Here is a 13273-nt window from a genome sequence, read left to right as displayed (position 1 = left end):
TTTATTCTCAACATTCTAAGGGGAACAGCTAAGCACCTCATTCCACTGAACCAGGAAGCTGCTTAGCCTTTCCTGACTTCTCCGGTGTTTATTTGTGCGTACGAGAATGTTTTTGCGCCCTCTACATATACCCTTTCTGAGTGTGAGACCCTGGGTGACTTGCTCAGCTCACGGAGATGTGTCTGCCAACATAGACAGGTTGGTTCCACGGTGTACACCCAAAAGGCACAGTTTGCCAAAGATTGGATTTGGACACATAAGAAGTATGTGGAAAGTTCTTTGTGTCTCAGGACTAAGTTGTTTGAAACACTGGCTTTCTCTTCAAGGTCTTTGAGATGTTTTCTACTTAGGGGCAAACAGAACCGGGACCCACATGGCCCTCTTCCGTAATAACCACTTTGTTTCTGTGTCTGTACTGGGATGGTCAGTCTTTGCCCAGACTCTACAGCAGCTGATCGGTAGAGGAACTTCTGGACCCCCTTTGCTTTCCCTATGTCTGAGGTGCTAGTTAAGTTCTTTTCAGCAACTCCATGTAGCAGGTGAGCTGTCTCCTCTGTATCTCAGTCTCAGGGGTGTTCAGCCCCCCAATAGCTACCGTGTTTATCACCCAGGCACCATGGGTCCACTTAAGTCGTTGAGCTGAAATAGTTCTTACATTCATGCACACACTGTGTCAATTGTATCTGTACATATATGTACTCATGACATATTTTAATGTTGCCTTATTAACCACTTTACTGGAGAACCCAGTTTATTTTTCACTGCGGTATTCCAATCTGTGAAACGTCAACTGGCTCTACTACTGCTACCACAAAATACTTTTTTTTTTGTTCCTATTTTTCTTGACTGGCTTCAACACCATGAGATTTGGAAAGATTATGTGGGTCTAAGCTTTTCTTTGGTTCCTCTGGGTGACATTAGCATGCCCTGTGAGCCAATCAGAGGACATGTATAGAGCTTAATTATTAAGATTAATAATTAATAATGAGTACTTAGCAGGTCCATTGCTTCAGTTTGGTCTGTAACATCTTTCTGACATGAACTAACAGAAAATCCGTATTGTCTGAAATGAGGCTGTTGTGAGACAGTCGAGCTGAAGTTGAGTGTTTCTACAAGTTCCTAGAATATTCCCAAGCCTCTCCCGTGTAATGCAGAGCTGCAGAGGCACGCTTGTTTTCTTTCTAACTGAATAAGTCAGTGTAAATTAGATTATTCTGGGTGGGTATGCCCGGCAACATCATTTTGTCCAAGATCCTGAAAGCATCCGAGAAGTCCCAGGAGCTTTGTCGAATATTTAAGTCAACAAGACACTGAGCAAAAGAAAACAAGATTAGGAAGTCTTGCCTGCATACTCATCTATGAAATGGAAACTGCAATTTAAATAATTCGTGGCAAAAGGTTTGAATGATTCTGAGCACAAGATTGTTAAGGAATCGCCAAGTGACTCATCCCCAAGGCTGAGTCTGACAGTGAGCTCTCCAGGCCCACAGGAGCAGGAGTGATGTCCAAAACATGATTTTCTTTTCTTTCTTTTTTTTTTTTTTTGGTCACCCTAAGAGCATTGTTCCTCTATGTGCGTGTTCTCAAATGTGTCTCTTGCTGTGGATCAACACCTCACCCATTGCACGGATTCGGAAACAAACCCCACTTGAACTACCTCAATTAGGGAGACTGTTAAGTGATTGTTTTAAGATTGTAATGATAACTGACAAGAAAATGACTTCCAATTACTAGAATCATTCATGCTATGTAAATTGTGCTAATATTCCAAGCTTCTTTCCTCCAGTAATACTATCACCAGCCCCATTTATATGGAATAATCGCAATACTCAAAATACATGAATTGTGGCATTAATTGCAAAACTCTTAAGAATGCAGATGCTTGTGTTTTCAAACAGCTATATGAAACTCATTTCAGTTGACCTTATTATAGATGAAATCTTTTATGTTCAAGCCTCTACTCCATCAACAAACATTTATTTAGCACTGATTGCTCTGGGAGCAAGGGTAATGAATAGAGATCCAAGGGGCAGGAATTTTATGCCATTCCCAGTAAAGAGAGTTGGGCACAGCTCGGCATCAGTCATTAGAATAAAGAGGAACAGGGTCTTTGCTTATTTATATTTCTCCATTATCAGGATTGCCTACCTGGGGTAGGGAAGGACAAGTCCTTTGTCCTGTCTGAGTCTGCCGTAGACCGATTTCCTCTTTGATGTTCAGTGCCTATTATTACTCTGTGAAAGCAGACATTGAATATAGCAGGTCCACGCAAGGAGGATGCTGGCAGAGTAGTACTGCACATGGAGGCATTGTCTACAGAAGCCAGGGTGAAAGCTTTTTTTGACAGTCAATGGTGTCCGTGATATATGGTATTTCTTAAGAGAAAAGTGTTGTTTTCCACCAGAAGCACCGCTCTGCTTGACCATACGCTTCTTAAAATATATTAAGATCTCTGATACATTGAGACTATTTATAGGGAGAGAGGCCAGGAGACTCTGTTTTGTATTGCAAAGGGCTTTGGGAAATATGAAAGTCTGTGAATTCTTTGGTTGATGTTCCACTTTCTCGGTCACCTCATTGCTTCCCTTCCCCTCTCTCCTCTCTTCCCCCCAGGGTATGGGAATATTGCTCCGAGCACCGAAGGAGGCAAAATCTTTTGTATTTTATATGCCATCTTTGGGATCCCGCTCTTTGGTTTCTTATTGGCTGGAATTGGAGACCAACTTGGAACCATCTTTGGCAAAAGCATTGCAAGAGTGGAAAAGGTTTTTCGAGTGAGTACTGTACCAATTTAAACCCTCCTTTCTGTATTCATTGGCTTTAGCCTCATAGGGGTTAGAAGGCAGCGGCAAGACTGAATAAAATAGTTGAATGTTAACGATTGTGTTTTCTCTTTTTGTGGATGTGGACAGAGGACTGTGCCTAAATGTCTTTTTCTTGAATAACTTCCTGCCTCATGGTACTTACAGGATCAAAGAATGTTAAGGATGAATTAGCACCACAGATTTCCTGAAGATGTAAGGCACACTTGCTGTCTTAGTCTGTTAATGCTGCTATCATGAAATGGCTGAGGCAGGATGGCAGAGAAACAGTAGAAACTTAATGCCCACAGGTTGGAGACTGGATGTTGGAGACAGGATAAAGGTCCTGATGCCTGGTGAAAGTCTGTGTTCCCTTTTCAAGATGGGCTTGCCCAGAGAGAAGGATGCTAAGGAGCACGTGGTGGATGGATGAGAAGGAAAGACATCTTGACATTGCATGATGCCTTGAACCCTATTGCTGAGGGAGGGACCCTCATGACTAACTCCCCTTTAAAGGCCCTGGCTTTTAATTTAATACGATCACCTTAACTAACACCTGTCACTTTTAAGCCAGGGCTTAGGTCCCCTTATGGAAGGTAGTAAGCAGGCCAGATGGTTCAGTAAGTGAAGATGCCTCCAGCTAACCAGAGTTCAATCTTCAGGATTCACACGGTGGAAGGAGAAAAACTGACTCTGACAAATCATTTATGAGCCACATGCACTCGCACACACAACCCCCAAATGAAAAAGATGGGAGATCGTGTCCTTACTGTTTTTAAAGTGATGTAGAGAAATACAAACCCAGTCGTTTCTTTATTAGAATGCCTTCGCTTGTTTGACTTCTGCACATGTCTTCAGGTCGAACATAGCTTCTCCTGGAAACGGAATTTCTCTATCCTCTGTGCTGTGCTTCCTGTCTCTTTTTCATGGCTCCTACTCATTCTGCCTCCCAGTGCTGAGCATCCCTTAGCAACAGGACACCAACAGGACACCAACAGGACACCAACAGGACACCAATGCTCTACTTCATGTTAAATCACAGGGCATTGTTGTTAACTTAGTATGTATTCTATTAAAACCATCTACCCTTAAGAAAGGGACAGACGTCTCAACTTGAGGAGTTTATTTCCTGAAGGCGGTATGTCTGAGCTCTGTGGCAGGCATGTAGGATGGATGTGAGCAGCTAAGGTTGCCTGTGCCCTTTAATTCATACCTATTGATCTGATTCCACAGAAATTGTTATCGGAGTTCCTGCTCAGTAGTGATGCAATCTTCAAGTCTTTCTTATGGTAACTTAACTCCCTGTCTCTGTCTCCGTCTCTCTCTGTCTCTCTCTGTCTCTCTCTGTCTCTCTGTCTCTCTGTCTCTCTGTCTCTGTCTCTGTCTCTCTCTCTCTTTCTCCCTCTCTCTCTCTGTGTATGTGCATGTGAGGGCCAGACATGGATGTCAGGAGTCAACCCTGATTGACCCCACCCTTTTTCTTCTTGAGTCAGTGTCTCTCACTGAACCCAGAGCTAACCAATTTAATTGTGTAGGTCAGCCAGGAAGTTCCAGGGGCCCTCTCATCTTTGCCTCCCCAATACTGGGATTGTATATGTGTTTCTACCCAAGCTTTCTACATGGGTGCTGGAGATAGCACTTAGCTCTTTCTACTTGTGTGCCAAGCACTTTACAGACTGTGCCATCTCCCAAGTCTCTGATGATAAAATTTTCTCAAAGGACATTTTGAGACCCTTTTCAGAATCTCCAATGATGCATGAGTGGTGAGCTTTAAATCAGTCACCCTATGTCCTCAGAGACACTATCTTTCAGATTGTTCCTCAGACCCTAGATTCTGTTTCTCTTTAGTTGATGCAGGGGAGCCTCAGAGGAGCAACATAAGTCATTAGCATATGAGAGGAACCAGATGCACAGCTGGGCTGCAGTCACATTCATCGACCCAGCAGCCCTGGGAAGCCGCCTCCATTTCTTCATCTGCAAAAGGCGACAGAGTGCAAATCAACTTTAGGAAGTTTTTGGTGATGGCTAAATAAAATAATGGGTAGGCAAGACTTTGGCCCAGAGTCAGAAACACAGAACTCCGGCTGCTGTCCCTCTAAAAGAAGAGTTTGCTGGCAGGCTGGCCACAAACATGGGTTTTGTGCATGTGTGAGCTTTTCTGCAATGTCCCACACTCGTTGCTCCCTGGGTGCCGGCTGCCTAGCCAACCTCATTAGAATGTGCACCTGTCTCCTCAGTGGTCACCATGGAAACCATAGAACTCAGCTTCTCAGATGTTTAGGTCTTCTTAAGTCAGACACAGTAGCTTTGTCTCCAAGGAGCTGTCTGAACTCCTTGGAGGTACTTCTTAGCTGTCCACACAGCCCTTTGAGTAAGGCAAAAAAAATGGCTGTGGTGATTGAACCCTCAGAAGAAACCCGAATATTCTTTAGAGCGTTCCCATGGAGAAAGGACAGATTTGGAGTACCCCTCATCCCCTTTTTGGGTAGCTCCTCTTGGTTTCGGTTTCTTTGGTCATAGAAGAAAGATTGCAGCTTTTCAAATCCCCCTCAGCAGAGTTAGCTATTGTGTTCCATGGGAGGGGAGAGACTGCAGTCATTTTACTGCATGCCTACCCGAGGGCACCCTGCTGTAATGCAGTTCACACTACAAGTGGAGCATGCCATATGCCTCCTCTGTGCTGCTTTCCAGAAGGCCCTTCAGTAGACTCTTGGGCCAAGCCTGAACATTTGCACACTTCACTTTTATGCTGATGGTTCACTCAGGTCCTTGCAGCACCATCAGGTATAGGGAGTCATCCAGGAAGGCAAGACAGATACGTCCTGTTGAACAGGCAACATACAGAGGGTGCGTTTGCCAGCTGTCCAAGGTTATGGAGTGGATGGATTCCAGGAGGGATGTAAGCACATCTCCTTGGTATACAAACAACTCATTGTGTAGAACTTTGCTGTGCGTGATGTTGTGATAGAAAACCCTCCGCATCCTTGGCTATTCACATAGACAACATTTAAGGGAGCAGTATTCACCTGCAGGGCCAGGGGCATAAATTTTCAGTTGTCACGGGGGAAGATTTCATTTAATAAAGTCAGCATACTGGTTATTAACCCTTTCCCTTCATCTGATGTCTTTCAGCTCTTGGGAAGAGAAGGTGTACTGTGTGTGCTTGCGTGCGTGCTTGCGTGTGTGTGTGTGTGTGTGTGTGTGTGTGTGTGTGTGTGAGAGAGAGAGAGAGAGAGAGAGAGAGGGAGAGAGAGAGAGAGAGAGAGAGAGAGAGAGAGAGAGAGAGAGAGAGAGAGAGAGAGAGAGAGAGAGAGAGCACCATCTAGGAACATGTATTCTGAGGTGACTTTTCTTTGGGTCATTTAAACATACCCCAGTTGGACTCTCACTTGGCAGAGCTGCTGAGGACACTGTGCTGCTTAGAAATGAGTGTGGGCTACAAAAGAACAGTAAGAGCCATGGATATAGTAAAGCTACCTTCGTCTGTGGTTATTGGGACTGAGAAATATAGGGTCAGTTAAAGGTCAGAATGCTAAGTGTTACTGATGAGCTGACCAGGAGATGCAGCATTAGCTATGTTGCCAAAAGGACTTAGTTTTCTCTTGAGGTGTAACACATTGTCAAACACATCACAGCCCAGCAATGGAAACAGCACCCACTTGTTCCATCATAGCTCTAGAGGTCACAGGTTTGGTGGGCTCAGGTGATGATGATATATTCTGGGTATCACACAGGGCCGAAGTCAAGGTGTTGACTGAATGAGGCTCCATGTCTGAGGAAGAACCTGCTTCCAAACAAATTCACATGTGGGAATAAACCCAGTAGTTACTGTATGGCTTTCTCTGGGGGTGGGTACTCTTTTTAGGCATTGTAGATAGATGCTAAGCCAAAGTAACAATTCCATCTAAGCCTAAGTGAGCTGGTGAATTTATTGAGGTGTGACAGGATGCTCACAGAAGAAAAGTGACTCAGACAGCTGTATGAGCAGAATCCCTATTCTACTAAGGGTGAGGGCTCATGGTCCACTTCCCCACATGACTTGCGGGCAGCTGGACTTCTGAAGATTTTCCTTCCTTACTGCTGATGAAACCTTAGCAGGGTCCCCTCACACCTAATGGGAGTTTTGTGAGGCTTGTGATCCTCTGTGCTTTCTCTGCAAGGCAATGTCTCCATCTGGAGAAAACATCTCCAAACATAGTTCTCTGTGGTCGTAGGATAAAGAGGCATACTTTCTCGCAGAACTGGAGCAGTTTTCTTAGTTTTGCCCAAATGCTTTGTTATATATGCCTCTTCAGCTTCAAAACCAAGGGTGCGCTGGGTCCTCCTCACACGTTGGATCTCCCTGTCTTCTATTCTGGCTCAGCCAGGGGAAAGCTCTCTGCTTTTGATGGCTCTGAGATTAGATCAAGCCTGTGGGGGATAATCTACCTTAAAGGTCAGCCATATTGTATCACAGCATTGTGGGAGCGATAGGTCACTATGTCATAGCAGCTGGGGATTGGAATAATTCATCTTCTGGGGGCATCACAGACATTCTTCAACACACTTGGAGTTGTAGAATCATTGGTTACTGGTATAGACCTTCTCCACAAGAACAATCTGCCTCACTGACCTTCGATACGTCCTGGAGAGCTAAACCGAATTCACCCCTTCCTTTACAGCAAGATCATTGCAAACTGCAAAAAGAAAGTCCTGAGAAGAAGGTGCTTAGGTTGGTCAGGTTAAGTCCCTTGTCTGGTTGGAAAGTGAGGATAGAGGCTCAGAGCATTTCCTGTGGCATTGATCACAATGCCAGGAAAACAGGCATGCCCCGGCATCACTGATAAACAGTGGCTGAGGATTTGAACACCCATTAATCTCATGTAGCAAGAAGCCTGGAGGCAGCTTGTTTTATGTGGGGTCCACAATCCATAGGCCACAATGCAGTGTAAAGCATATTCAGGTTTTGTTTGTTTTCTTAGTGTGTTAGCTTTTCACCCATAGGCTTGTTACTCATGGTTACATGAAGATTACCATAGGAACAGATATTATGGTCAGGGAACCACAATTAAGGCAAAATAAAAGAGACACTTAAAATATGTTATTATATCTGTTTATTCTTTTTCTCTCAAAGACTTTGTTATAGCAGTTTTAGATTTGTAGCAAAATTGAAAGGACAGTATATAAATTTACTATATATATTCTCAATTATATATACATAAATTCCTATATTTATGTACATATATTCCCATTTATATATGTGTATATATGTATAATGCATGTGTGCATGTGCACACACACACATACACACCCCATATGGTCAACATTCTCTATGAGATTGGCACATTTTTCTTTCATTTGATGAACCAGCATTGGGGCATAATTACTTCTTGGTTCCTCTCCTAATGTTGTACATTTTGTGTATGGTCAAGTGTTCAGTGATATGGACCTGCCATTATAGAACCACAGAGAGCACATTCACTGCTCTTTAAAGAAAAAAGTCTCTGCTCAGGGCCCCCAAGACACATTCTCAACACAAAGGAGATTTATTTGCCTGAGGGGGCAGAGGGCAAAGAATAAGAGACAAAGACTGAAGATAGAGGGTGAGGGAGAAGGGAGGAGGGAGAAGAAAAAGGGAGGTGGGGAGGAGTATTTGCCCCTGAGAACTAGACAAAGGACTGTCTCTGGATAAAGAGCAGACAGACATGACACATAGAAACATGGCAGTTTATAGATGTAAAAAGGAAAACCTCATATTAGGATGAAGTATTTAATTTTAATTGGGCATGCTAGTTAGGTGAGGCATAGGGGGCTTTTGATTGCTGGACCTTGGTGTTTAGCTTTAGGAGGAAGTAGCCCAGCAAGGGAAGAGATTACTAGCTAGCTTTAGGAATGTAATGTAATGGGTTTCAGGAAGAGAGAGGGAATGGGAGGGAAGGGCAAGGCCTGCCGCAGCCATGCTCCCACACCCCAGCCGGCCAGAGTCCCTTCAGCACTGGCCACCTGTGGTCTGCCTGTTTACCTCTTTCTGTCTTATAAACCCTGAAAAACACCGATCTTGGTCTTCTGCCTTTTCTAGAGTGCTACAGAGCTGGAAGCACACAAACGCAGAGCCCTTTCACGGCTTTGTCCAGTTATCGATAGACAATCATTCGCTGTCTAATAGGTATTTTCTTCGGGAACTCTCCTGGCTTATTAGTTCATTTCTCTTCAGTGCTGAATGATAATCTATATATTTTTTTCTGGAGTGGCTATCTGGTTTATTAATCCCTCCACCAACTGAAAGGTTCCTTGTGTCCTACTTTGGGCAACATGAATAGAGCTACCGGAGCCACCTGTTTTAACTCCTTTGGTAAACACCAAGAAACATGATTGGTGAATTTGTGAGCATCCTCAGTGTTAAGAAACCACTTCCCCTGCTCAATGCCATGTACCATTCCCCACTCCCAGGAAGAATAAATGAGACTTTACTCTTCCTGTTGCCTCTGTTTCTCGATAGCATTTGGGGCTGTCAGCATACATTCCAGCTACTGTGTTATGGTAGCTTTCTATTTTTATTTGCAGCTCCCAAATGACATATGACACGGGATATATTCTTCTATGCTTATTTGACAGCTAATAGATCTCTATGAATGTCTTTGGCCCATTTCTTTTTTCTTTCTCCCCTTTTGGGGGTAGTGGTTTCATGACAGGGTTTCTGTGTGTAACCTTGACTGTCCTGGAACTCTGTCTGCCTCCCAAGTGCTGGAATTAAAGGCATACACCACAACTGCTGGGCCATCTTTGGCTCTAAGTCAAGTTGTATATTTTTTATTGTTGAGTTTTGTTTTAAAAGTTATACGTGCTTTGAATATTATCCCTTTATTAGATGTGACTTTTGAAAATACTCTATGTAACTTGGCTTTTTATTCTCTTAACTACATCTTTGCAAAACAAAAATAAATTGATGTAGTTCAGCATATTGATGATTCTTTTCACGTGCATGCCTTTTGTATTCATTCAAAAGGTTATTGGCCAGCAAAGTTCCTTCTGTTATCTAGGTGTGCCATAGCTTCATAGTTTACATTTAAGTCTGTGATCTATATTGAGTTAATTTTTGTGAAAGGTGTAAAGTCTGTAACTACAGGTATAAACATGTACATGTAAATTCCATGTGTGTGTATTGTGGGCATATGTATATGCAGGTGTACACACAAGCACATACATGGGTGTATGTTCAGTCTGATGTCAAGGGTTTTTCTTTATTGACTTCTGCCTTATTTTCAAGGCAGGATCTCTCACTAAACCTCATATTTGCCAATTCTGCTAGACTCGTTGGCCAGCAAGGCCCTTCTCCCATTTTTGTCTCAACACTGATTATAGCCTAGATTTTGGGCCCTGCCTTTTTATATAGTTGCTAAGGGTCCAAACACATACCCTTATGCTTACACGTAAAGCACTTTACCAACTGAGCCATCTTCCTAGCCCTTAGTTCATTCAATCAATCAATCAATCAATCAATCAATCCATCAATCAATTTTTGTATGTGGATGTCTGGTTGTCTCAGTCTCATTTATTAATAGGACCTCCACTGCTGCCAAAGATAACTTGGTTATCTCCACATTCGTCTGTTTCTAGTCTCCCTATTCAGTTCTATTGCTCTCTTCTTTCCCAAAGACTGTACTTTCTTGACCAGTGTGGCTTTGTACTAAGCCTTGAAGTCAACTGATGCCAGATCTTTAACTTTCTCTGTTTTGGGGGGTATCTTTCTTAGAAGTTACCCTGTATGTGTGTGTGTTGCATGTGTGGGTACTATGCGTCCATATGAGCATGCAGGTGTGCATGCATGGGTGAAAATTTTCCCTTTTCTGTCGCATCAGCTGGGAGCAGATTGTAACTGGGACCATTCCCTGCTATAAGAGAGGTTGGGAAGGCAAGCATCTAACAAAGGCCAATTGGATTAACATTGACCAGTGATTTGCTCTCTCAGCAGTCTGGATCAGTATCCTCTGGAGACCTGTTACACACGATTACTCTTTGAGGGTTTGGAACTCAGTTATCTGTACTTACCAAGCTCTACGGGTGACTCTGATTTCAAAATCCAGCCGGATTATTATGAACAATTCTGGCTTATTCCCCACCCATGCAGGCTGGAAGCCTAGACACATGTCCAGGTTATTGGGTTTGCTGTGATAGGAGATGAACTAAAAGTTTAACACCGACTTTTAGGAGTTTGGACATCCAGGGAGAGGTCATTGTCCTGAGCTAGTCACTCAACCCCAAAGATTAATGCACTGTTTGATTTCCAAGGGTGATAGGAAAATTTGTGAACATTGAAAACCCTACTGGCCTATCCCTTCGGTTGCTCTATTGGATACCTTTAGGATGACAAACATCCCAAGGATTTAGATACAGATGGCCTGTGCATTCATTTTTGGGAAATACTTTTATTTCTCTTTTTCCGTCCAAGAAAATTGAGCCACCCCGAAGCCATGTGATAAGTTAGTGGCACTGTCTAGATCTGAACCAGGTATCCCGTTCAGATGGCCTCTTCTGGTTGAACCAAAGATATTTACTGTCAGATAGACTGTTTTAAACCACACCATGAAGCCAATGTGGAGTTTGCCATCTTTTAGCATACCTTGCTGCTTAAGTGAATACAATTGCCTACCATCAGAAAGTGGGGACTCTGGGCAGTTAGCAAGGAGTGAGATTAAGCAGGCCCAGGGCTAGATCTAAAAACAGGGTCTCAAGGCTAGCAGGGTCTCTCTCCCCTGCTGTGGGCTGGCTGTGGGCTGGCTCTGCAGGGAAGGCTGACCACCACCTGAGGGAGTGCTTTAGGGAAGCTGAGTCAGTTTTAGATCAGGTCCCATTGTCTTGCTCTGAGCTGGGCTTTGGCCTCTGGGAGAAGGCAGCTACCCTTTTTTATCAGCTGAGCAGCAAGCTTTCTGATATTTCTCCTAAAACCAAGGGACACACTTTTTCTTCCTTAGCCTTCCCACACTACAAGGATGAAACAAAAAAAATTTTTTTTTTGTCTTTTGAGGCAAAGGAATATGGGTACTGCTTACAAAGGATGCATTGCTATAGAGCTGTTACCATTACTGTGGTTTGCAAGGAAAGGACAGGTGGGAGGGAGGCAGAGATCTAGAATGTTCTATCACATGCTGGGGCACAAATTGAGAGGCAGCTTAGGAGAACACACTCGGCAGGGTGCTTCTGTCTCATGAGGACACACCCAGCAGCAAGAGAATTAACTTACAAGGATTGTTGTCTAAAGCAAATGAAAACCCATGGTTTGGAATCAGTGTTATTTTCAGCTCTGTAGGTTCAACTATATCTAATTCCTGTTAGCGGTGACAGTGCTGTGTGTGGCAGCATTGTACCTAAACAGACAGAGGATGAGGGTAAGGTGGGGGGGGCTGAGGTTTTAGTCTAAGAAAAGATTAACATTGATGTGATATTGATGATTTCCAGTTTATAACTTGGTGTGAGAAGGCCTGTGTGTGTGTGTGTTTGGGTATATATATTCTACGCATACCTGCTCTATAATTTATAAATTTATAGCAACTACAGATGTAGGAATAATATTTTATGGTGTAAGTTTTTTTTTTTAATTAGAGAGAAGATTCTAGTGTAAATATAAACAGCAGCTTAGTTTGCCTAAGGGGCTTGAAGGAGGTAGGAGATAATTGTTTTAAAATGGAAAAAGAGAAGAGACAAATTATTTTAAAGCCTTATCAACCAGATCTATTTCAAATTACTTTAGGGATATTATTGAGCATTAATAGCTAGCCCAAAATGTACATTTGGGGTGGCCTACATAAAAGACAACCATAAGGCACATTCCCCAGTTTCTCTTAAGGATCTCCCTTGATAGTTTTCCCACAGACAGTTTGTGCTCTTCCTCTAGTAGTGCAGGGCTGCTTATGAGGCAGGATAGAAAGGCAAGAAACATACAGGGACATGAAAACAAAACAGAGCCCCACATCCCGGGAGTCTGGCTAAAGACCCTTACTAGCCAGGAACCAAGAACTGCAGCACAATGAATGTTTGCTGAGGCCTGTGCTTCACTACAGGTCTATGATTCTCTAGAAATCTCACCAGAAATGCATTGCACAATCCCAGAGTGCCTGGCTTTAACTCATTAGGATATCATCCATCCATGGTGCCCTAAAGGCACCCTGTTGTGAGAGAAAGACAGACAGACAGACAGACAGACAGACAGACAGAGAGAGAGAGAGAGAGAGAGAGAGAGAGAGGAGACAGACAGACAGACAGAGAGACATGTACTAAGAGATTTATTTTATTTTATTTTATTTTTTTAGTAACTCCTTAAGATGTATCTTGAGAGCCACCAAAATAGAATGTGGAGATCAGATGTCGACTTTGGGTGTCACCCCTTGGGAGCAGTCCACCTTATTTTTTGAGGACCTTGGGCTCCTTGCTGATTAAGGCTGGAGCACTGGGTCCCAGGGATCTTCCTGTCTCTGTTTCCACAGAGTTGAGATTAC

The 13273-nt window shown here is 43.3% G+C and overlaps 1 protein-coding gene across 1 annotated transcript in view; it reads left to right on the top strand.

Annotated features, from left to right (window-relative positions):
* Positions 1–13273, top strand: part of KCNK10 (potassium two pore domain channel subfamily K member 10) — a gene marked incomplete at both ends in the record, with an annotated part of 120819 nt that overhangs the window by 79059 nt on the left and 28487 nt on the right. The window contains one exon of the mRNA XM_080917380.1: positions 2614–2774. Coding sequence (XP_080773506.1) covers positions 2614–2774 — 161 coding nt within the window. The remainder of the gene's footprint in view (positions 1–2613; positions 2775–13273) is intronic.

The sequence above is a fragment of the Micromys minutus genome (assembly GCF_963924665.1).
Source record: "Micromys minutus genome assembly, chromosome: 1".
In the NCBI taxonomy this organism is placed as follows: Eukaryota; Metazoa; Chordata; class Mammalia; order Rodentia; family Muridae; genus Micromys; species Micromys minutus.
Note: the sequence above shows the minus strand (reverse complement) of the source record. Positions and strands in the feature narration are given on the sequence as shown.